At 39.8% G+C, this 23,066-nt stretch overlaps 1 protein-coding gene across 2 annotated transcripts; it reads left to right on the forward strand.

Annotated features, from left to right (window-relative positions):
- The first annotated feature begins 4,926 nt into the window (after positions 1-4,926).
- LOC308648863 (glutathione S-transferase alpha-3-like) lies at positions 4,927-18,580 on the forward strand. Of its 2 annotated transcripts, none has more exons than XM_081293945.1 (7): positions 4,927-4,990; positions 5,361-5,468; positions 8,673-8,724; positions 9,490-9,622; positions 11,481-11,622; positions 14,503-14,634; positions 17,768-18,580. In XM_081293945.1, exons 2-7 carry the CDS (start codon positions 5,382-5,384, stop codon positions 17,885-17,887), a joined length of 666 nt encoding a protein of 221 aa, XP_081150071.1. In that variant the 5' UTR covers positions 4,927-4,990; positions 5,361-5,381; the 3' UTR covers positions 17,888-18,580. The 2 variants fall into 2 exon arrangements, with proteins under 2 accessions (XP_081150071.1, XP_081150072.1); XM_081293946.1 differs by having other exon boundaries at positions 11,553-11,622.
- The last annotated feature ends 4,486 nt before the right edge of the window (positions 18,581-23,066 follow it).

The following is a 23,066-nucleotide window of genomic DNA, read 5'->3' on the forward strand; positions in this document are numbered from 1 at the left end:
ACATTAAAACATAAGTGGCTGTTGCTATGATTCAAAACATAAACAAATGTCATGAGATATGAAATCATACATATAAAAGAGAGTGGGCCAAAATCTCCCTATTTGTGTACAAATTAAAGAATGGTTTCTAACATCTAGACAATCAATCTCTGACAGGGTACATTGTCCAAGAAAAATGGGACCAAAGAGAGAACACTTTTACATTGTATAAGAACTGCCATTTTGTGTTGCCAAACATGCTATGCTAAGCAACTGTGATGGGTACAGAGGTGGGACTTTCCCTGGGAGAAGCATTTCTTACATGACGTGGAGTTTTAGGGCAAAATGGAGTCTGTTTGGTCATTGCCCATATAACCTAGCCCCAAACAAAAGAAAATTAAACACCATTTTTAACATCCATTTTTCCATGTAATGTAGCAAATCAAAAAAGATTGTTTATGTTTTCTCAGCCTTCCAAGGGTTCTTCTGGAATGTTTAAAGTTCTTTTGAGACCCAAAAGACTTAATTTTAGAATTTGATTTGGGGAAGTTTGTCATATACTAAAGGTTTAAAACACTTGATCAAAATGAAAACACAGGTCACTGTGAAATAATAGCTATTTATTTAGTAACTATGATTTGTAAACCAGATTTAACCATCTATAAAGTGATCAAGACTTTCAAATAAATAGATAAAAAAATCTTAATTCTTTGAAGGCTCAGTTTTTTTTTTAAGTAATCAAGACTTAATAAACACATCAAAAAAATCACAAAAAATATTGACAAACACAAAATCTGTGCTTTTAGGTTAATTATCAAAAGGTAAAGAAAAGTTTGTATTGTGATTGATTCTCCTGCGGGGAAGCAATTTAGATCACTTGGGAGTCAAATTAGTCTCTGGAGCAGAGAAACTTGTGACTCTTAGAAACAGTGAAAAGCACACAAAATGGTCTGGTCACATAGAACAATCTGGATGCACCAAGAAAAAAAAAATAAAAGCAAAGAATAAAGTTATTTTAGGCTGTCAGAATTAAACATTTTTAATTTCAGACCCTAACAGCAGAAGTCAGAACTGGGGAAAAATAATACGCTTCCAGGAGCCAACTAAAAAGTTGAGTGAGTCATGCTTAAATGCACATTGTAAAACAGGAAAAGCCAAAGTTCGAGAGATGGTTAAAATTTTTTAAAAAGCAGATTTTACAATTAAACATTAAACCTCTAGCAAGTTTTTACTAAGAATAGATCACTATGTCAAGAAAACCCTATTGCTTTAAACATATCGAACTAAATTTTGTTTTCAAGATAGTGTATGGATGCCTAAGTTTTAGACCAAAATATTAAAAGTTTTCTTTTAGGCCAGGCTTGGTGGCACTTGTAATTCCAGTGGTTCAGGAGGCTGTGGCAAAGAGGATCACGAGTTCAAAGCCAGCCTCAGCAATGGCAGGCGCTAAGCAACTCAGTGAAAACCTGTCTCTAAATAAAATACAAAATAGGGCTGGGTGAAAGGAAATCGAGGAACCAGGAGACAGGAGAGCAAGAAATGAAAGACAGAGACCAGGCAGACATACACACGACAGTTTATTTGTCAGAGCTGACAAATAAAGGTCATTTCTCCATAGATGGAGAAAGACAATACAGGCTTGGGTTCCGTGACTTTTATGGGGGTAGGCTCAGGGATTAGAGCTTGACAGGTCCTAATGATGATAGTTAAGAGTGGGGTTGGTATAAGGAAGTGGTGAGCCTTTCTCAGAGACACACTTGGGTGGGAAAGCGAAACTTTTTCTTAAGATGGGAGCTGTAACTTATGATGGCCATTCAGATGCTAAGCAAGGACCTTACACTGGGGATGTGGCTCAGTGGTTGAGTGCCCCTGAGTTCAATCCCCCGTACTCATCTGTCCCCCAAAAATGTTTCCTTTAATCCAACTTGATCCCATACAACTTTAATAAGATTTGTCCTTTACAAACCATTCATGACTTGCTTAAATCTTTAGTTTTATATTATACATATTTTTTAAATTCTGGAGCAATCTAGTCATTCAACTGTCAGATAAAAATTTTACTCCATCACAAAATTATTTCTCATACAACACAAAATCCTTTTTCTCTTTTTAAGTTTCTATACCAAAAATATATCCTCATATTTACACCATTCTTTGCATCTTTCCCCACTACTTACTAGTTTCTTTCTGTCTGGTTTTTATATCTTTTACTAAATTTACTTAAAATCTCTGAATTTAGAGAAACTTCGTCTTTTCAATAAAAGCAAATATTTTGTCTTTTCATAATTGTTTATCAAACAACTTATTTTTTGTATTCTTTGCATAGAGAATTGCGTATGTTTTTTAGACTTTAAAATTTTTAGCAACCTTAATTTTTAGTGAAAACTAAGAAGCACCGAGAGTTGTCCTGTATCAGCATTTACCATTTTATAACTTCTAGAAAGATATATTTTCTCAATTTCTTATGATTATTAATAGACTTATATATTTAACATTCCTATACCATATAGAAACAAGATGTCAAAATATATGAACCAAGTTTTATAATTAGTAATTAGTGTTTTTGTATTTTAACTTTCTTGAAATGACTTAGTCATTTTATAAATATCTTTCAAATAGTATAACTTTAAGACTAAGTTAATAAAAGATTTTTGAAATTATTTTTAGTAGATATATATTATATAATTATTATTGTGAAATAGTTGGTTTTTATATTTTTATTCCATTACTTTGATACCATATTTAATTTACTTAATTTTAATAATTATGTCTGAATCATTTGTAAAGAACAAGACTAGTTATTGTTTCAGTTCTTAGTTGCTATTTTATTTATTTTTTTAAAGCAAAAACTAAGCTAACCTTGACTCAGCCAGCCTTGTCTTTATTTTTTTTTTAAATATTGTTTACTTGTCAATGGCCCTTTTTAAATTTAATTTAATTTTTTTGTATGTGGTGCTGAGAATAGAACCCAGTGTTAAACAAGCTCTCTACCACTGAGCCACAACCCTAGCTCCAGCCTTGTTTCTTAATTTTTTTTTTTTTTGTACAGGGAAGTGAACCCAAGGGTACTTAACCACTGAACCATAACCACAGCCCTTTTTATTTTGAGACAGGGTCTCACTCAGTTGCTTAGGGCCCCCTAAGTTGCTGACACTGGCCTTGAATCCTCCTGCCTCAGTCTCCCCAGGTGATTATAGGCATGCACCACCATGCCTGGCTTTAGCTAACCTTGTCTTAACCAAGGCCTCTGAGACATCAGACAACATTATCCTTCCCAATCCCTCCTTCTCCCTAGTTAGGTGGTGTCCCAAGCACCTATATGGCTCTCAGGGCAGCTATGAAACAGGGCCCATCTGGTCTGGGTCCTTTGATTTATACACTGGGTGTAGAACCTAGGACAGAAGACAGGCAGCTGTGAACGCCTGTGGGCTCTGACCCCTTACATAATGGCCAGCAGGCAGAACCCAGCCAGGGAGAATAAGCCCTATTTGTTTAGCTTTGCCTTGTAGCTGGTGGTCCAGGAGTTTCAGATACACACACATGTCCCCAGATTTTACCATGTCACAAGGACAGTCAAGAGCCCTAAAGAAGAACAGACATATGAAGGAACTGAGATCTGGTGCCACCTTTCAGGGAGGAACTTAGGACTCAGCCAACACCTGAGTGAGGGGGTCATGTCTGAAGTGGACCACCAACAATTAATCCTTCAGATGCCGACAGTACCTGAAGGTTAAGTGACTGCAGCCTCCTGAGATATCCTGATGCTGAATCTCCCACTAAGTTGCTCCCAGATTCCTGACTTTCATTCACAGATTGTGAGCATAATAAATGCTTGTTGCTTTAAACCAGTTAACTGGTGGCAATCTCTGCAGCAATAGATGGCCAGCACACTCATGCCCACCTCTCTGACCTCATCTTTCAGTGCTTCCTCTCTTGATCCTACAGCACCGACCTTCCTTCTTCCTGGTTTGAAAAACACCAAACTTGTTCCTGACCAAGTTCCCTGCCTTCATCTTCCTTCTGGCTGGGGTTGTCTTAGCCTGGATCTTCACATGTTAGCTTCTTCTCTTTTCAGAATTTGTTTTTTTTATGATAGCCTCTATGCCTAAAGCAATTCGGGGAACACAATGGGTGATCTGTAAATATTAAGTAAAATAATGAATGATATGAGGTAGGTATCATTTAGTAGAAACATAATCCTTGAGAAGATTCTACCAATTTCTGCAGTTAATTCTGAATATTTTTCTAGTAGTTACCTTTTGTTGGCTTGTTGACTTACAATATTGCAACTGTACTGAAGGTTCCCAGGACAGAGTTAAAGAGTTCAGAGGAAAGTTGAACAAAGGTTGTGTGAGAAACTTCAAAGACCCAATGTATCAAAGTCTACAAAGATTAAAGTTGTGCTGATTCATCCTGCCCCATCTAAGTGCAAGAATACACTTACAAGTGCAAGACTCATATTAGGAGTTGTGGGAAATTCATCACAGAAACATGTGCCAGTATATTTCCACATTCCAGTGTGCTTAAAAGTTTGGGGTGGCTGCTTTTTTGACGCACAGGTTGCTGTTAGCATAAGTCACAAAATGTTCTGAGTTCTATAGATCTACAGAAAATTTGCCAATTAGAAAGTCTTATGTTCTTATATTTTTAGTTACTTTTCTCAGGAAAAGCTCTGATACAGAGGCCTTTAAGTCCTGATGCACCGGGGTCTGAACAATTATTGCATTCAGTCTTGCAAGGCAGTGCCAAGTCTCAGTAACTTGGGCATTACCCCAGCTCCCAGCTGGGATAACAAGGCGTGGCTCCAGGAGTCAGCGACACCCACTGGGGTTGAGTTACACTCAACTATTCCTTTGTAATTCTACCCCTTTGCCCTTTTGGGGATAAAATATTCAATGGACCAGCCTCCCCCAATAAAACCTCGGTTTGAAGCGTGCTCTCTTTATTGCCTGCCTTGCCTCCTTTGTGAGAGAAGGGTCAAAGGAGTCGTCAGCGGAACCCAAAGAAAAAGGTATTTCCCTATCTGTGTGTGATCATTTCGTGCCAGCTCAGTACACCTGGAGTGGTCCTGACTGGTTTTGTCATATGTAGGAGGCAACCCCCCTCACCCCCCAGAGAACAGGGGAGATGGAGAAATGCATCTTTCCCCTGGAGGACACAGGGTGATAACATTCTCTGGAGAACAGTTTTTAGATTTCTTAGGTGGCCTCAGACAGAGTTGTCTTCCACTAGCAAAGCTAACATGAGAGTAGTCAAGTGTTGGCTGACTATGTGAATTCCAAAATTAGTGATTTATTTTTAAAGCCAACTAAGAACAAGTGAAGTAAGGTTTTCTTTAGGTTTTGCCATAGTAACAGTTTCTTTCACTCACTCATATTTAGGAAAACCCAGATACTGCTATCATGGCAGGGAAACCCATTCTTCACTACTTTGATGGACGGGGCAGAATGGAGAACATTCGATGGCTCTTGGCTGCAGCTGGTGTAGAGGTAAGTTGTGAGTTAGATCATTTCAAGTTGGATCATTTTAAGTTATTAGATACTGCCACAGTCTGGCTGCAGCAAACTAACCAGGGGGGTGACGAGCAACTTGTGTACATTGATACAGCAGGAGTGGGAGCCGTTTATTGTAGGATAGGAGGGGTATATATACATTACACACAGCTTATCTTAATTAACATACACTAGATACAGCAGTCAACCAATAAGGAATCTCCACACTTAATGGCTCCCTGGCTTTACTTCACAAACCAATCCCTCTGGCAAAATGCCAGGCGCCATCCTGACTTGTTTACAGACCCTAACAAGATACTTTTCTCACATAAGCTAAGTGATGTTTCCTAGATACCATGTCAAGAATTGTGTCCTAAACAACACTGCCAATAATTAAGATACAGGCTTAACTAAATAAATTGTCAGTATTCTCATCAAAGAAGATAAACATTAATGTAAGAAATATACCACAATTGGTGGACTTTATGTGGATTTAAGTTTAAACACTTAAAACTTTATAAATTATTTATATATCTTTATAAATTATTTAGAATGTAATTTATAAAAGTTAGAAACATGATTATTGATTGAATATTGCTAATAGTTATTATTAGTGTTTTTGGTGAGATAATATAGTTATTTTTAAACAGTTTCTTTATTTTAGAGAAACGAATTGAACTATTTAAGAATGAAAGAGATTCATGTGTCATTAACAATGAGGACACAGTCTGAGAAACATGTCATTAGAAAATTTCATTGTACAAACACTATAGAGTGTACCAACACAAAACCCGGGGTGGGGGTAGCCTCCAATATTCCTTGGCTACATTCTGTGGCCTGTTGATGGTAAGCCACACACCTGTGTGACATGATACTGTACTGAATGTTGTAGGTGATGGTAACACAATTATAAGCATTTGTGTATCTAAACATAAAAGAAGCACAGAAAAACATGGTACAAAGAGGAAATATGAGACACCTATATGCAGCACTGAATCAGTGTAGAGTTCTCAGGCCTGACAATTGCTCCAAGTGAGTGAGTGAGTGGTGAGTGAAAGTGAAGGCCCAGGTCACTACCCAATGATATAATTTGGATGTGAAAAGTTCCGGAAGGGTGTGTCCCTACCCTGAGGCAGCACTGGGTGTAGTGGAACTGTTTAGAGGTGGGGCCTAGTGGGAGGAGTTCTGTGGCTGAGGGCTTGCTTTTGAGGGGGGTGTGGGAATGCAGCCCCTGTGTCTCTCTTGGTTTCCTGAGAGCCAAGAGGTGAGTGGTTTGCTCCCCCACGTGCTGCCTGCCATGATGTTCTGCCTTGTCACCAAGCAACAGGGCCAAATGACAAGGGACCAAAACCTCTGAAACAGTGATAACCAAAATTAACCTCTCCCTCTTTAAAGTTGATTATGTTAGGTATTCCTTAAAATAATGAAAAGCCGATTTAGCACAATGCACACTTTATGAATCTGCACACAAAGGCTATAATCAATTTATTAAAATGTTTTCCTTTCTCAATAATAAATTAACCTCAGTTTACTGTAAATTTTTTACTTTACAAACTTTTATTCTTTTAACTTTTTGACTCTTGTGTAATACTTAAAATGCAGATACATTGTATAGCTGTGTAAAATATTTTTATTCCTTATTCTCTAAGCTTTTTACATTTTTTATTTTTATTTAATTTTATTTTTTTTTTAAAAAACTCTTCCATTAAAAGTTAAGAAGCAAACACAAGTTCAGAATCAACAATATCACTGTCTTCTTCCTCCCCATCATGTCCCACTGGAAGATTTTGGGGGCAGAAACATGCATGGATCTGTCACCTGCTATGATCACAGTGCCTTCTCCTGATCTAGCTACTAAGGATCATTCTGATGCTTGCAATGAGGAGGCATCGCTGTTCAGAATTATATGCATGGTGGATTGCTTGTTTTGCTTTTTGTTCATTAACAAATACATAACTTATTTATAAATATATAATTTACTTGGAAGCAGATAATGTACCATGAAAATTTCTATTAATGAGAAATTTGTCGTTTGGAGTATGTTTTCAACTTTAAAAAATTTGTTTTTAATACAGGCAATTCTCAGTGATCATAATTCTATATTATTTAAACACATTAGCTGAAATGCACAGTTTTTTTAATATTTATTTTTTTAGTTTTTAGGTGGACACAATATCTTTATTTTATTTTTATTGGTGCTGAGGATGGAACCCAGTTTCTCATGCATGCTAGGAGAGTTCTCTACCAATGAGCCACAACCCCATCCCCACAATTTTTAATTTTTTTACAGTGCTAGGGATTGATCCCAGGAAAGTGTGTATGATAGGCAAGTGCTCTACCACTGAGCTACACCTGCAGCCCTTGTGTTTTCAATATTTTGAAGGATCTTATGGAGGTCTTCAAAGGCTTCTACTAAATTCTTCACTGAATTTTGTTCACCGATGTATTCACTAGTCAATGGGAAATTTTCAGTTCTTTTATAGTCTTATGGCACCATCTTTGTGTATCAAGTCAGTGATTGACTGAAACTTTGTTATGGGGCATGACTGTGCATGAAATCCAGGACGGGACTTCCGTTAAACTATTACCAGAAAAGAAGAGTGAGTGGGCACCTAGATGAAAGCCTGTTACTACCAGTTGATAATTGTTGAAATTGGTGAGGGATAAAGGAGCAACAATATACTCAGTTGTTTATTTTTATGCATGTCAGAAATTCCCATTAAAAAAAGATCTAAACTCTACCATATAAGAAAATGAATGCAATTATACTGAAAAATTATACTAAAAATACACACCACAATTGTGAGGTGGGCAGGAAGGAGGAGACAGTAACAAACTGCCTATTAATCATTGGAACCTATTCATTCAGCAAAATTGTGTGGGCACCTATAAAGAACCAGGTTTTATAGTAGGTCCTGGAGATACACAGTGATCTAGACAAATGAGGTCCCTGCCGTTGAGCTGCCCACACATCTGTGATGGATGGGATCAAGCATTTTTCAGGGTTGTGACCCATGCATTTTTCCTGACAGATGTACTATAAATTTCCAGATAGCCTTGACCAGACTCTTCATAAATATGTCCAATCTCAAAAATCTTACCCCCTTCGTATCACACGTAGACAGAAATGATTCAAGTTGACAAGCATGCAAGGCGATTGAGTGAACTAATCAGGACTCATTTACCTTTTCTGCTCTCCAGTTTGAAGAGAAATTCATGAAAACTCGAGATGACTTGGAAAAGTTAAGAAAAGGTAAGAACAAATATCGTAATACGTCTTAAGAGGGTTCCTAGTAGAAGATTGAAACACCAGACAACACTCTTGTATCTGTGAGGATGGCAGTGCTGACAGAGGAGAGGTAGAGAGAGGTTAAAATGTGAGACCAGGGGCTGGGGATGTGGCTCAAGCGGTAGCGCGCTCGCCTGGCGTGCGTGCGGCCCGGGTTCGATCCTCAGCACCACATACCAACAAAGATGTTGTGTCCGCCGAGAACTAAAAAATAAATATTAAAAATTCTCTCTCTCTCTCTCTCTCTCTCTCTCTCTCTCTGTCCCCTTTCTCACTCTCTCTTGAAAAAAAAAAAAGTGAGACCTGGCAACTCTCTGGGGTCTCAAGAGTGAGACCATTGTGAGTCCTTGCTAAGGAACAAACTCAGGGCCCCTTGCATGCCCTCTCCTTGCCTTCTTCATACGCTGAATGCAATTGGCTCCTGACTAGTCACAGGCTCCCCAACTTCTTGTAAAATGTCGCTGGAGACGAGCTAGACACACAAATATTCAGGGACACACAATGTGTATGGATGGATGGGAAATTTAAATAGCTGTGAGACAAGAGGTTAAAAGTAAAGCAGCTGGACAAGTAAAAGAAGAAACAAAAACTAAAAATAAATTGGTGTCTTACTTGAAAATTTACCAAGTGATAATTTTTCCTCTTGTATCATCAGTCATTTCCACTACTGTTTTACATTGTGGACATGGGTTACCACATTTCATTCTGTTTGTTTTCTCCTTCCACAAGATGGGAGTTTGATGTTCCAGCAGGTGCCCATGGTGGAGATTGATGGAATGAAGCTGGTGCAGACCAGAGCCATTCTCAACTACATTGCTGCCAAACACAACCTCTATGGGAAGGACATAAAGGAGAGAGCTCTGTACGGTGTATTTTCTATTCCTACATCAACAGATAACACGGGAAGAATTTATGTCCTTCCTTGAGTGAGAAAAACCAAGGCAGGGAGATCTTGAATAGCACCAGGCTGACCCTGGGCATAAACACTGAGATCAGTGTGGGAGAGTGCTATGGAGATGCAGGAAGAGTAAGCATGGAGTGGATTCAGGGCAGTGTCATGTAGAGAGGACATGGTTCATAGAGGCTTGCAAATCCTGAGGAACTATGAATTTAGGAAGACGGTGGAATCCTGATTCCATTGCTTAGCTTTAGAGGTTAAACAATCTATGTAATAGCTTGGGACAGGGGAAGGATTTGAGTGTCTAGACTTGAAGGCCTGGGAAGGAAATATCTGAAGCACCTGATTTTCCATTTCCAGAAAGTAGAAGACAGACAGGCAGGAACCTATGCTATCCTCTTCTTCTACAGATGGGTCAACTGGATGAGGGTTGGTGGAGTCTGGTGTCAAGACATGAGGGTGACACAAAGCATTTCATTTAAACTTGAAGAAGTCCACTGATTCAGCATGGGGGTTTAGGTCTCCTCCCTCCTGGGCTGGAACTGCTTTATTGAAAATAACATCTTGAATGGATCTGTGGAAAGTTCCTCAAAAATTTTAGAGTTAGCAATACCCCAGCAATTCCAGAACTAGGGATATACCCAAGAGGAATAAAAATACATCCTGAGTGGTATTTGTCCATGAATATTCACAGCTGCATTGTCATAATACCCAAATAGTGGAAATAAACTAAACATCCAATGGATGAATGGATGAAGAAAATTTCTTTGGTCATAATGGAATAGTATTTGCTGTCCAAAGAGATGAAGTACCGATGCATGTAGCAACATGGATGGACCTTGACAACATTATATCATATTAAAGAAATCAAACCCCAATCACATTTTGTATGTTTCTCTAGCATGAATTGGATGGAAAGTGGATTAGTATTTTCTGGAGCTGTTGGGAGAGGTGGTATACATGTTTTTTAATCTACCCAGCATGGTTAAAATGTTCTGGAACTGGAGAATATTAATATTTGCAGAATTCTGTGAATGTACTAAACAATCACTGAATAGTAGACTTTAATTGTGTGACAACTGTGGTGTGAACGTTTGTCAATAAAATTGCTTTTTAAAAAGAATTTTGAAAAACTCACTTGAAGCAAAAGAAATGAAGCTTTCCTATATCATGAACTTACTGTAACTATATAAAGAATTGCAGCAAGTAGAGGACTTTCTTAGGTGGGGATCACAAGAAATGCAATCATGATCAGCATTGGGCAACAGTATATGGAACGGATTAGGGAACATGAATTATGGGAGATAATTGGGAGCACTTTATTTCTAATATTGAACATGGAATGATCCTGAGCTATATAATAGAAAGAATGAAGGAGATGGACTTGTCTGAGAAGCTGGGCCAGGGACTCTGTCTTGAGTGTACCTATGAGGCAAGTGCTTAGCCACTGAAATCACAGTATCTTTATATCCAGAACAAGGCACAGCACAGGGAGCATAGCCTATATGTATTACCAAGTTCTCTAAAGACCTTAACTTGTGATGGCCTAGTATGCTCTTTGGAACCATATATGGTCATGTATATAACAAACATTTAGACATGTATTCCCTGTAGGTTGCTCCAAGAAATAAATGTTAATCTATTAATAAAACCCAGAAGATTGAAACTGGATTTTGAAGGGTCCCTACTAGAGGCAAATTAATTTGCTCCTATCTGATGCTTTATTCTCTTGTGTTTCAAAACTACAAAATGTGGTGCGGGAAAAAAATGTAGGACAGAAGGCTTTTGACAGAGTGTTTGTGTTTTGTTTTGTTTTTTCCAGAATTGATATGTATTCAGAAGGCATGGTAGATTTGAATGAAATGGTCCTTCTTTACCCATACCTTCCATCTAGTGACAAAGGTGGAAGACTTACTCAAATCAAAGAGAAATCGAGAAACCGTTATTTTCCTGCCTTTGAGAAGGTAAGTGGAATTGGTTTCACCTATAGGGACCCTCTAAATTGAAGATTGATAGGCTGAAGCTGGGTCAGCCTAGTGTCCTTCTCAACTATATGCCACCAAATACAACCTCTATGGGAAGGACATAAGGAAAGAACACTGTACGGTATTATTTTCTTTCTTTGTTTATTCATTTATTTTTATGTGGTGCTGAGGATCAAACCCAGGGTCTTCCCCGTGTGAGGCAAGTGCTCTATGGCTGAGCCACAATCCCAGCCCCTCCCCACAACAAATTCATTTTTTTAACATATAATGTTTTATTCAGATTTTTAATAGACTTTCATTTGATCATTTATTTATAAAATGATGTGCTATTTATTGGCAATTGAACACCAAAAAAGAGGTGTAGGACATCTTTGAGTTTAAGCTGAAGTATTATACAGTATTATACAAGGTCATTTTTTTTTACATTTGAATCAAATGGGGTATAATTTCTCATTTTTCTGATTGTACACGTTGCAGAATCACATTGGTCATACAGTCACCTATATACATACAACAATAATAAAGTCTATTTTATTCTGGTGCCCTTACTATCCCCCCTTCCCCTCCCCTCCCCTCCCATCACTTTTCTCTACCCAATCTAATGTGACACACTTCTTTTTTTTTTCTCACAACATCATACATGTATTCTGTATAACGATGAAGGTCTCCTTCCATCTTCCGTGCAATTCCCCTTCTCCCTCCCTTTCCCTCCCACCTCTCTTCCCTATCTAGAGATAATTTTCTTCTCATGCTCTTCCTCCCTATCCCATTTTGAGTCACCCTCCTTATATCAGAGAAGACATTCGGCATTTGTGTTTTAGGGATTGGCTAACTTCACTTAGCATAATCTGTTCTAATCCCATCCATTTCCCTGCAAATGCCATGATTTTGTTATTTTAGTGCTGAGTAATATTCCATTGTGTATAAATGCCACATTTTTTAATCTATTCATCTATTGAAGGGCATCTAGGTTGGTTCCACAATATAGCTATTGTGAATTGTGCTGCTATAAACATTGATGTGGCCGTATCCCTGTATGGTATTATTTTCTATTCTTATTATCAACAGGGAAGGATTTAGGTTATAACTTGAGTGAGAAGGACCAGGGCAGGGGGATCATGACCAGCATCAGGCTGGGCCTGAGCACAAACACTGGTTTTCTCTTTATCTGGGTGAGGCTTGCTATTGATGGGACAGTCCAGTGGAAATGAGGGAAGAGTCATATAGAACAAGATGCAGTTCATGAATACAGCACAGCGACGGAGTTTAGAGGGCATCTTAGTCACAACAGGTTATCTTAGCACTTAGGATTGCCATATGACTAATGCCATAGAGGGAGGTCTATGCAAAAAAATATATATTTCTCATAGTTCTGGAGACTGAGAAGTGATAGATCAAGGACATGGTGGATTGGTATCTTGAAAGCTTTGCTTCTTGGTTCGTGAACGGATGACTTCGGGCTGTGTTCTCCTATGGCAGATGGGTCCAAGGTCTCATTATATGTGCAGTAGTGCTATTCCTGGGAACTCTTCCCACAGGACCTAATTATGTCCCAAAGGCCCCATCTAAGAGCATTGGGATCACAACTTATGAGTTTGGGGGACTCAGATATTCTTTCCATAATAGAAGCAGGAGAAAAACAGTGCCTGGGATTCCTTGGACATTGACCTTCACTTCCAGAGGGCCTTCTTGCATACTGATTTAGTACTCTGGCACTCAGGCATTGTGTGAAGATAGACTGGGAGGAAGATTTGCACTAGTGATACCAAGTTCAAAGTTTTAATTACTGGGAATCGAACTAGAATTCTCTATGTACAGAATTCATAGTACAGAATTAGCCCTTGGGCGGTGGGAAGTTCCGAGCACACTGGAGGTAAAGCTAAAAGAGTGCTCTAAATTGTAGCATAAATATGATGTTGTGTTTTGTTCTTGAACCAAGCAATTGTTCATACTTCTCTATGTATACTTAATTTGATAGGGTGGTTGACAAAATATTTTCTTTAATTGATAGTGCCAGGGGTCTTTTCTTTATTCTTCCTCATTTCAATATTGCTGAGATATTTAAACAAATATCACATATCACCCAAAAATTCTTTTGTGAAAATTGTATTACATTCAGAAATTGACAGAGAGTTTAAAGAACCCATAAGTACGCATCTCTGAGATAGCAGAATTTACATCATATCATGTCAACTCTATCATGTGTCCATCTCTCCACTCCTGTCTCACCACATATCACCTTTCCCATGCATTTCAGACTAAGATGCAGATGTCAGTGCAGTTCACTCCTGGATATTGCAGCATATATTTCAGACCATCAAGCTGAAAGCCAATGTCACAAAAGATATGATGATTCAAAGTCACTTTAGATCCTAGACACATAACCAGGACATTAAGAAATCAGACAAGAGGAAAAACAGAGATACTGAAATGATGTACACATAGGGAAAACATGCTTATAAAAGTGGAGACACTGTGTACAGAGACTGGAGAGAAAGGAGAGTGGAACATCTTAAAATTACCTGTTGCTCAATTTAGAGTGTAGGGCAGACGGAAACATGACCCAGCAGATGCCACGCCCTTGGCACGTGTGCAAGATGGAGGGCATGGTGAGCAGTGTGAACAGCACAGGGATGTGGGGATGAGAATAAAAGGATCACGCAAGATTTCACAGAGGAGGGAGCAGTGACCCACTTCTGATTCTCCTTCATGAGTCAGGGCCTCAATAAAGATCTTCTGGGTAGCTCCACACCTTCCCAGGAGGCAGCAGTTGGGGAGAGTTGGGTTGACAGCCTCAGGGACAAGCTGGGGCTCAGTCTGGATATGTGTGTTCATGACCTGACTCCTCCCATTCTGCAGGTGTTAAAGAGCCATGGGCAAGACTACCTGGTTGGCAACAGGCTGAGCAAGGCTGACGTTCTCCTCACTGAACTTCTCTACAATGTGGAAGAGGTGGACTCCACTGTTCTGGCCAACTTCCCTCTACTGAAGGTGCTCTCTCTCAAGTCCTCACAGAGGCCCACACCTCCCATCAGTGATCTAACATCTAAACACTGGGGCTGGTGGTGTTCTGACTTCTATCCATCTCTAGGCTTCACCCTCCCTTCCCTGGACTCCAGAAAGGTCTTCTAGGCTCTGGTTCTGAGGAAAGAAAAGAATCTTGCTATACAAGGAATTTTTGAGGTGGATGCTACTCTAAGTATATTTGGCTTTGTATCATAAGTGAAACCAAGGGCCCAGCTTTCTCCTCCCAGCCCCTATTCCATTTGGGTTCTAACCATGACTTCCTTGGGAATCACTTTGTCCCATGTATGCCCTTGTCTTTCCAGGCTGAGCAAGTCCCCTTCCATCTGTTTTCCTTCCTCCCCCTCAGGTTCCCAGCCTCAGACATTATATTTCACTCTGCAAACCCCCATCCCCCAACAATCCCATCTTTATCTCTCAGTGTGATAATTTGTAGTGACTGCCACCTGGATTTGCTGGTCTATTTCTATCATCGTTTCTAACTCAGTTTTCCCATATCTTCTTTTCACTCTGTTTGAGTGATTCTTTTATCCACATGTGACAGGAACATGTCACATATTTTGTCTTATATAGTAGCAATGAATCTACAGGATTAAAGTGTAAGGTGAAAGGAAAGTGACCACAACACTCAGAGCAACCAAGAGATCTTTATTGCAACAGTGCAACGGAGGAGAAAAGAGAGAAAGAGAAGAGAGAGAGAGAGAGAGAGAGAGAGAGAGAGAGAGAGAGAGAGAGCGCGCGCAAGAGAGAGACAGAGAAAGCAAGAGAAATAGCAAGAGAGATAGAGAAAGCAAGAGGAGAGGGGCCCGGCAGGAGGGAGTTTTTATAGCCCAAATCTAATGAGGTCTCTGGGTCTGCAAGCTGCCTTGTTGGCACAAGGTGGGTTACATGTTCGGCCTTGAGCAGGGGGCTTGGGCATTTGGACTTGAAGCAAATAGTTGATAAAGAACCAGACAGAGGGTTTGAGTGACCAGGTCATCCTGCAGCTAACTTTGTTTGGCATGCCCTGCAGACAGCTTACTCAGCCTGTTCTGCACCTAACATTCTTCCCTTTTTGTTTTTCTATGTGACATGGGGGACGGCTTAAAGTCCTCTGGCTACTTCCTGCTTAATGGTGGGCAGCGTTGGGCCTAGAAGGGGAAGTGGAGGAATGTTCGGGGGACAGGTCTGAGAACACCAAGGCAGCCAAAAATAACACTCAGTGGCTATAGATAACTACTTTGGTAGGGGTAAAGTCCATAAAAGTTCCTTGAAGCCATAGATTGTCAACGGCATCAAACCATTTCTGAGCGGAGGAGATCTTTGGTATCAGTCATTGGTCTTGTTGTAGGGACTCTAGGAAGTATTGGAGGTGGCTTGGTTGAATCCAGTAATGTTAAGGGTGACAGCCCAATTGCAGCCAGTGGACCCATAAACTGAGAGTGGGTGGTGTCATCCTGGTGGCTTGGTTGTAGAAGCGGCATCTGTGGTTTGAGATAAAAACTTGAGAGAGAATAATGATTAGTAAAAGAAGAAGAGAGCTGGCGAGAAATTTTGAGTTTGGTGGTCGTGGTGGAAGTCCAGGACTGGACATTTTGAAGAGGTGCTTTTTTAAGTCAGGAGACATAGTACCAGGGAGAGTGTCTAAAAGCTTGGTCACCATTGGGGTGGTAAGTATGACCATATGGGGTCCCGTCCAGAGAGGTTCCAATGATTGAGAATGCAGTTCCTGAAGTAAGACTGAGTCACCGAGTTGAAGAGAGTACAGTTTAGTTTGAGGTTGTGCTGGCAGTGAATGGAGCAGGAAAGCATTGGTCTGCATGTTCCCTTAGGAGTTTGTTAGAAGTGTGAGATAGGGCAGGTAGGGCATAGGGGAGGAGGAGTGACTGTAAAGCTTTGGGTGGTTAAGAAAGGGCACCCATAGAGTTGCTTAAAGGTGCTAAGGCCTGAGGGAGCTCAAGGGGCTGCCTGAAATCAGGTGAGGGCCAAGGGCAGGAGATTGGGTTAGGAGAGCCTAAGTTCAAGAGCAAGTTTAGTGAGATGATCTTTGAGAATGCCGTTAGGCCTCTCAACCTTACCCAAGGATTGGGGTTGGTGGGGGATATGGAGCCTCCAAGTGATGTTGAGGCCTTTGGAGACTAGTTGAACAGCCTGAGAAGTGAAGGCTGGACCGTTGTCTGACTGCATGGAGGTGGGAAGTTCAAACCTGGGAATGATCCCCTCAATGAGGATGGAGGCAATGGTGTCAGCAGTTTCCCTGGATGTGGGGAAGGCTTCTATCCAACCTGAAGAGTATCAACCAAAGTAAATAGGTAGGGAAGCCTTTTGTGCCTAGGCATGTGAGTAAAGTTGATCTGCTAGTCTTTGCCTGGCTAGTGGCTCCTCATCTGATGTGTGGGGAGTTTAGGTTTGATGCTTCTTTGTGGGGATGCTGTAGAGCAGACAGAACAAGCAGAGTGGACCTGCTGGAGAGTAGTTCTCATTCCTAGGAAGTGAAAGAGGGATTGTAAAATCTGGAAAAGGGGCTCAAGAGGGTTTTATGTGGGGGCAGAGTCTCTGGAGGTAGAGGAGTTGGTCATGAGTCCCAGGTCTCTATCTTGGGCATCAGGGACTGGTAGTTGATTGACTGACTGGTTGGTGAATTTATGTATCTGATCTTGCAGGAACTTCTTTAGGCAACTTAATAGACATGGTCCTATTAGGAGAAACATAAAGAGGACTAATAGGGGTCCTGCGAGGGGGAGAAGCCAAGGCCATACTTGACTGAACATTCCCCATGGAGCCTGTTGGCCTAATTGCTGTCTCCTCTTTTCTAGCTGTTCTTGTCCTTCATTACTCCCAGGAATGACTGTGTTTTGGCTTAACTGGTTTTGGTAGGTGTTTAAGATCAAGTTGGATCAAGATGAGAAGAATGCTGGAACGGAATATAGTTTTAAAGAGAAGTTGGGGAAATTGTTATTGAGCTTTATTTTCTAGCTCTTATTTATTTATTTATTTATTTTTCTCATTCGATGTGTTTCCCAGACAGCATGCTGTGCTGGTGGAGGGATTCAGACTTCCTGGTTGTGTTAATGGGTGTTGGTTTGGGCTCCACTCTGAGGCTTGTTCTTCTGCATTGCAGGCCCTAAGAACCAGAGTCAGCAACCTGCCCACAGTGAAGAAGTTTCTGCAGCCTGGCAGCCAGAGGAAGCCTTTGGAGAATGAAGAATCTGTAGAAGCAATAAAGAAGATTTTCAGTTAAATGAGGCAGACATGGAGACATAGCACATACAATACTGGGCTTTTTCCAAAAGATGATCTTGATTACTAGGAGGCTAACAAAGTTTTCCAAAGTTTATCTGCTAATTTAGTTAGAAATGAACTATGTAGTCTTCTTTGCAATATAATCTATTTGGTGTTGGTCAAGTTGATAATCATGATCATCTCCTGGGATATCTCTTTAAATTTAAATAGAGCAGAGAAACTTTCTTAGGCTCTGATTTAATTTTAACAATGTCTTATATTATCTGCCATGTACTGTCTCAAAAAGTAAAGTACGGTTAGGCATGGTGGTAGAAATTTTCCTCTGACACTCTAGCTTTTGCAAAAAAATATCTTTTTTATGTTTTGCTACCTTTCCCACCAAAACACAAAAACAAACCTATAAAGAACCATTTGTTTCTACTTTTTCTCTGTTTATGCAATCTATATTTATGTCCAGCGTGAAATAGCCTGTGTTCTTGGAGCCAGATATCGATGATGAAAAAAACTGATACATTCTCTATGTCATGGTAATGGTTATAGTGAGAGAAAGAAACAAAAAAAAATAGATAAACCTAATCTAAAATCATACATACTATGTGTATCACCTTCCTACGACTACAAGAAATTCCTACAAACTTGGAGATTTTAAATAATGAAAATTCATTTCCTCAGAGTTCTGGAGCTAAGTCTGAAGTCAAGCTACAACTGTTCTATGGTGTCTCTGAAGGCTTTAGGGAAAGATCCTTTTTAGCTTCTTCCTAGTATCTGATAGGTCCTGGCAATTCTTAAGAGTTTTTGAAAAAAATTAAAAAATGTCGCAATAGTCTAATCCCTGCCTTCATGGTCACAGGACATTCTCCCTGTATGTGTTGTGTGTCTAAATTATCCTCTTCTTATGGGGATACCAGCAGTTGGATTAGGAGCTGCCCTTATCATTATGACCTCAACTGAATTATTTCTGCAGAAACCCTTTTTCCATATAAAGGGTTAGGACTTAAACAGCCTTTTGTGAGGACATAACTTCTCCCAAAACACCATGCTCAGATAAGCTAATGCTGGGAGTTCACCATCAGTAGACATCTGCTGGGATCTGCAGGCCAGACAAGTTTCTCAAGGAGAGGAGTATATCACTCTGAGGTGAGATGAGCAGAAGGGACAATCAGTATACATGGGTAGCACCAGCACTGGGCAGCGGGGGTAGTACCCAGGCAGAGATCAGCACAATCGGTGGCCAAGAAGAGGCCAAGCATCAAGTGTTTGAGGAAAGAGAACACAGCTTCTTTCAGGGGAGCATTAAAGCTTAAGACAGGGAAGAGTGACCCTGAGGGGACATCAGGAACAGGTCTCAGAGTATGGAGTAAAGACTTTGAAGACCATAAAAAAAAAGTTAGATTGTGTGGTGAGGAAAATAGAAAGTCATAGAATAAACCCACACACCTTATCTTGCCAACGTGACATAAAATCACATTTAAAAAACTGTTCTTTAAAGTAACTCAGAACAATGACATTTTCCCCCACTGAGAGTCTCTTACCCATGTTGAAAGATAAGTTTAGGCACATTCGAATTTTAACAGGTTTATTTCAGTAGACATAAATTCATGTATATGGCATTAACAAACCAGAATGATTAGGCCACTACCCAGGTAGATGTGAGAGGAAATCTTTATAAGGTAATTATGGAAACAAGAAAAGGAAAACATTTGTTTGGTTAAAGTGTAAAATCGCTGATTAGATGTCAGCAGTCAGTTTCTGATCAGATGAGGTTTAGTACACCTTCCTGACGAGTTGGGTTTCGGTTTACATACATGAGAGTCAGGGACCTGGAGCTGTCTCATCCTAGTGGCCTCCCAATTAACCATTCTAAATACCACATTAAATCCAGTAGCCTGGGGGTTTACTCCATTCCAGGAATCAAGTAGCTCAGAGACTAATACCTGAAAATCTGAATGGTCCTCTGCTTCTGTCTCCACATACTGCCCAGTCGTCTCAGAGACTTCCTGATCTGAGGCTTGGTCAAAACATTGTCCACCACTTTTCCACCTGAGCAGGAGCATTCCCATGCTCCACGTGAAGGGAAGGAAGAGGAGGTCTCCTTCAAGTCTTCAATCTCAAAATATAGGTTGAGATACATAGTTATTTGTCCTATGGCAAGCCCATGGGATCTAGGGAATTGAATCTGGGGCTTCGTTACACCTAATCATTTTTTTAGTGTAAGCTTCCCCACAGATGGCTGTGGTAGGGCAGAGGGTGACCTAGGACTTTCTGGCTCATACTTTAAAATATTTATTCAATATTGGGTCAACTGAGAACAAACCAGATGCTCCTTCCTAGACAGCTTCCTAAAGTGTTCCCAGTTCCCTTTGCACATTTGCCTGCTTGCTCTCACCTAGAAACTTTTCAGGGAATTAAAGGAAAGCCTCTGTTAAATGTCTTTTCAATAGTATATTCTCAATCTGCCTTGGGGACAGAACAAAGGTATTTTGCATGGTGATGTACATGAGTCTTTGGGGGTCTGAGACAAAATTTTACATTTTAAATCTGGAACATCTCTCAAAAGATTGTTTTTAAGGCCTATTCCTCAGCTTGGCACTTCTAAAGTTGGTAGAGATCTTTTTTATTTATTTATTTATTTTAAATACATGACAGCGGAATGTATTACAATTCATATACATATAGAGCACAATTTTTCATATCTTTGTATAAAGTATGTTCACGCCAATTCATGTCTTTATACACATATTTTTTTTTGCATTACAATTCTTATTACACATACATACCACAATTTTTCATATCTCTGGTGGAAATCTTTAGAAGGGGGACTTTTACCTCCCTGGAGGTGTGGCTTTCAAAAGGATTGTAGGAAGCTCATCACTTCCCTCCCCTCACCCCACCTTCTCTCTCTCTTTCCTTCTTGGAAAACCCTGAGGTGAGCAGTTTTCCTCTGACACGTTTCCTTGCCAGCCATAATATACTGGCCCACCACAGGAACAAAAACAAAAAGGCCTAATGAACACTGACTGAAACGCCTGAAACTGTGAGCCAAAATAAATCTTTCCTCTTTTAAGTTGATTATCTCAGGTCCTTTGTTACAGAAAGGGAAGCTGACTAACACACTCTAGAACAAAGATTTTTTTTTAACTCATCAGATTCAGCACTCCTTAGTTTATTACATACATTAAGAATTTATTTTTATCCTGGAGTGAATTTCCTAAGATTTACTTCATTGCTCTTTGTGCTGGGAATACAAGATTGAGGAATGCATAATAAGCCACAAAGAAAAAACTGAACAGAGACATTTTATAAAAATCACAAAGTGACTGGATATTTGACAATGATTTATGACTGATTGGCTCCACAACTTTATCCATCTTTATCTGACATATCATTTATATTAGTTAGAAAATAAGAAGAAATATATTTTTAATTTATGGCACATATGAAGACTTATATATCATATTTATCACAACAGATGTTAAATATTTTTAATGTATCTCCTGGTAGTCTGTGATATAAAAATATAAAGAAATCAACATTTGGTTTTTAATCTTTATATCATCCACCATTTTCAACGAGAGGCTATATGTATGTATATTTGAGGTAAAAGTGGATGTCAACTTATCTGACTGAACTAGGAGGATTAGTTCAAGATGTGAGGAAATATGTAGGCTAACTTTTTAGTTTTTCAAAATATCTTGAAGAACAAATGTATACTAGCAGGGAATAAGCATATTTGCCCCATGAAGAAAATGGGTCTTGATATTTATTTATTTACTTACTTATTTTTGTGGTACTGGGGATCAAACCCAGGACCTTGTGCAAGTGAGGCAAGCACAGTACCAACTGAGCTATATCCCCAGCCTGAAAACGGGTTCTGAAAGGAATATAATCTATATTAACTCCAGTAGTAAGTTAAAGGAGTTATATCTCTTTGGTGGTTATGGTATCATGGGGACAGGGTGATATTAGCTATATTTCTAATAGCTAGAAGAAAGGCTATACTTCCATTTGGAAGTATGTGTACTTGGTGGATTGCTTAGTCTTTAAGTCTCAATTTTCTCTGTTGAAAATAGAGATGGTTATGTTTACCTTTGTGGGCTATTGAGAAATTGCAATGAAGTAGAATATGCACAGTCAACAATAGGGACTCAGTACATGGATGTTCACTCTTTCTCCAGTTCCTAGGAGATGAGTGTGCAGCTGAGCACATTGGGTAGCCCATGAATCCTTTGTCTTTCCATCCATCCAACCATTCATCCATCATATTCTATTCATCTTCTATCCATGTATCTATCTCTATCTCTGTTTTGTCCATAAAACTCCAGAGCAATTTCCATGAATCAAGAAATGATGATGGCTATCGGAAGCAAGGTATCAGTCTGGCTTGGTCTCTGGCCTGAAGGAGTTTAAATCTAGTCATCAACACACCATTATAGGATACCAGACAGATCAGAATGAGTCTACTTTATGGGTTTCTGGAAATTCCAACACAAGAACCCTGATTCTGCTCACCAGGCAAGTCAGCACAAGGGGAGAATCCTGCCAGCCTCAGAGAACTGAAGACCCTGCCCCTTCTCCCCATGGGGATTGCTGGGTACCAGGTTAATATCTATATATCTCCAGACTGAATGAATTTAGCCCCCCAGGTGTCTGCTTCCTACCTTTTAAAATAGGGTCACAGGGCTGGGGATGTGGCTCAGGCGGTAGTGCGCTCGCCTGGCATGCGTGCGGCCCGGGTTCGATCCTCAGCACCACATACAATGATGTTGTGTCCGCCAAGAACTAAAAAATAAAAATATAAAAAAAAATAAAAAAATAAAATAGGGTCACAGCTCATCCTTCTCTAAACCCTCTCTGCAGCCTCTTGCGACATGCTTTTCTTCATTATCATTTCAGTATCTTCTCCCAGAGGTGCTGCACTATGTCCTGTGATTCTGGTAGACCCTGGCTTCTCTGACACCTGAATTTTCAGACACTCTCCCCGAAACTCGGTCTCTCCTTTATAGAAACTTTCCTTCTTCTCAACATTAACATTATTGCAGGGCATTGCTGGCTTTTAAATTCCAGTTCTTAATGACTCATGCCTTCCAGCTAAGTGTTCATGTGCTTTTAAAACTAATTGCACGCTCCAGTGATTGTCTGGTTTTCGCATGTAGACTTCTGAGTGTTAGCACTTGGGA

The sequence above is a fragment of the Spermophilus citellus genome (assembly GCF_964194105.1).
Source record: "Spermophilus citellus genome assembly, chromosome: 5".
NCBI classification, from domain to species: Eukaryota; Metazoa; Chordata; class Mammalia; order Rodentia; family Sciuridae; genus Spermophilus; species Spermophilus citellus.

Coding starts and splice junctions, on each gene's coding strand:
- LOC308648863 (XM_081293945.1), top strand. CDS start 5,382: ATGGCAGGGAAACCCATTCTTCACTACTTTGATGGACGGGGCAGAATG. Junction 8,725..9,489: donor CTTGGAAAAGTTAAGAAAAG/GTAAGAACAAAT, acceptor TCCTTCCACAAG/ATGGGAGTTTGATGTTCCAG. Junction 9,623..11,480: donor GACATAAAGGAGAGAGCTCT/GTACGGTGTATT, acceptor TGTTTTTTCCAG/AATTGATATGTATTCAGAAG.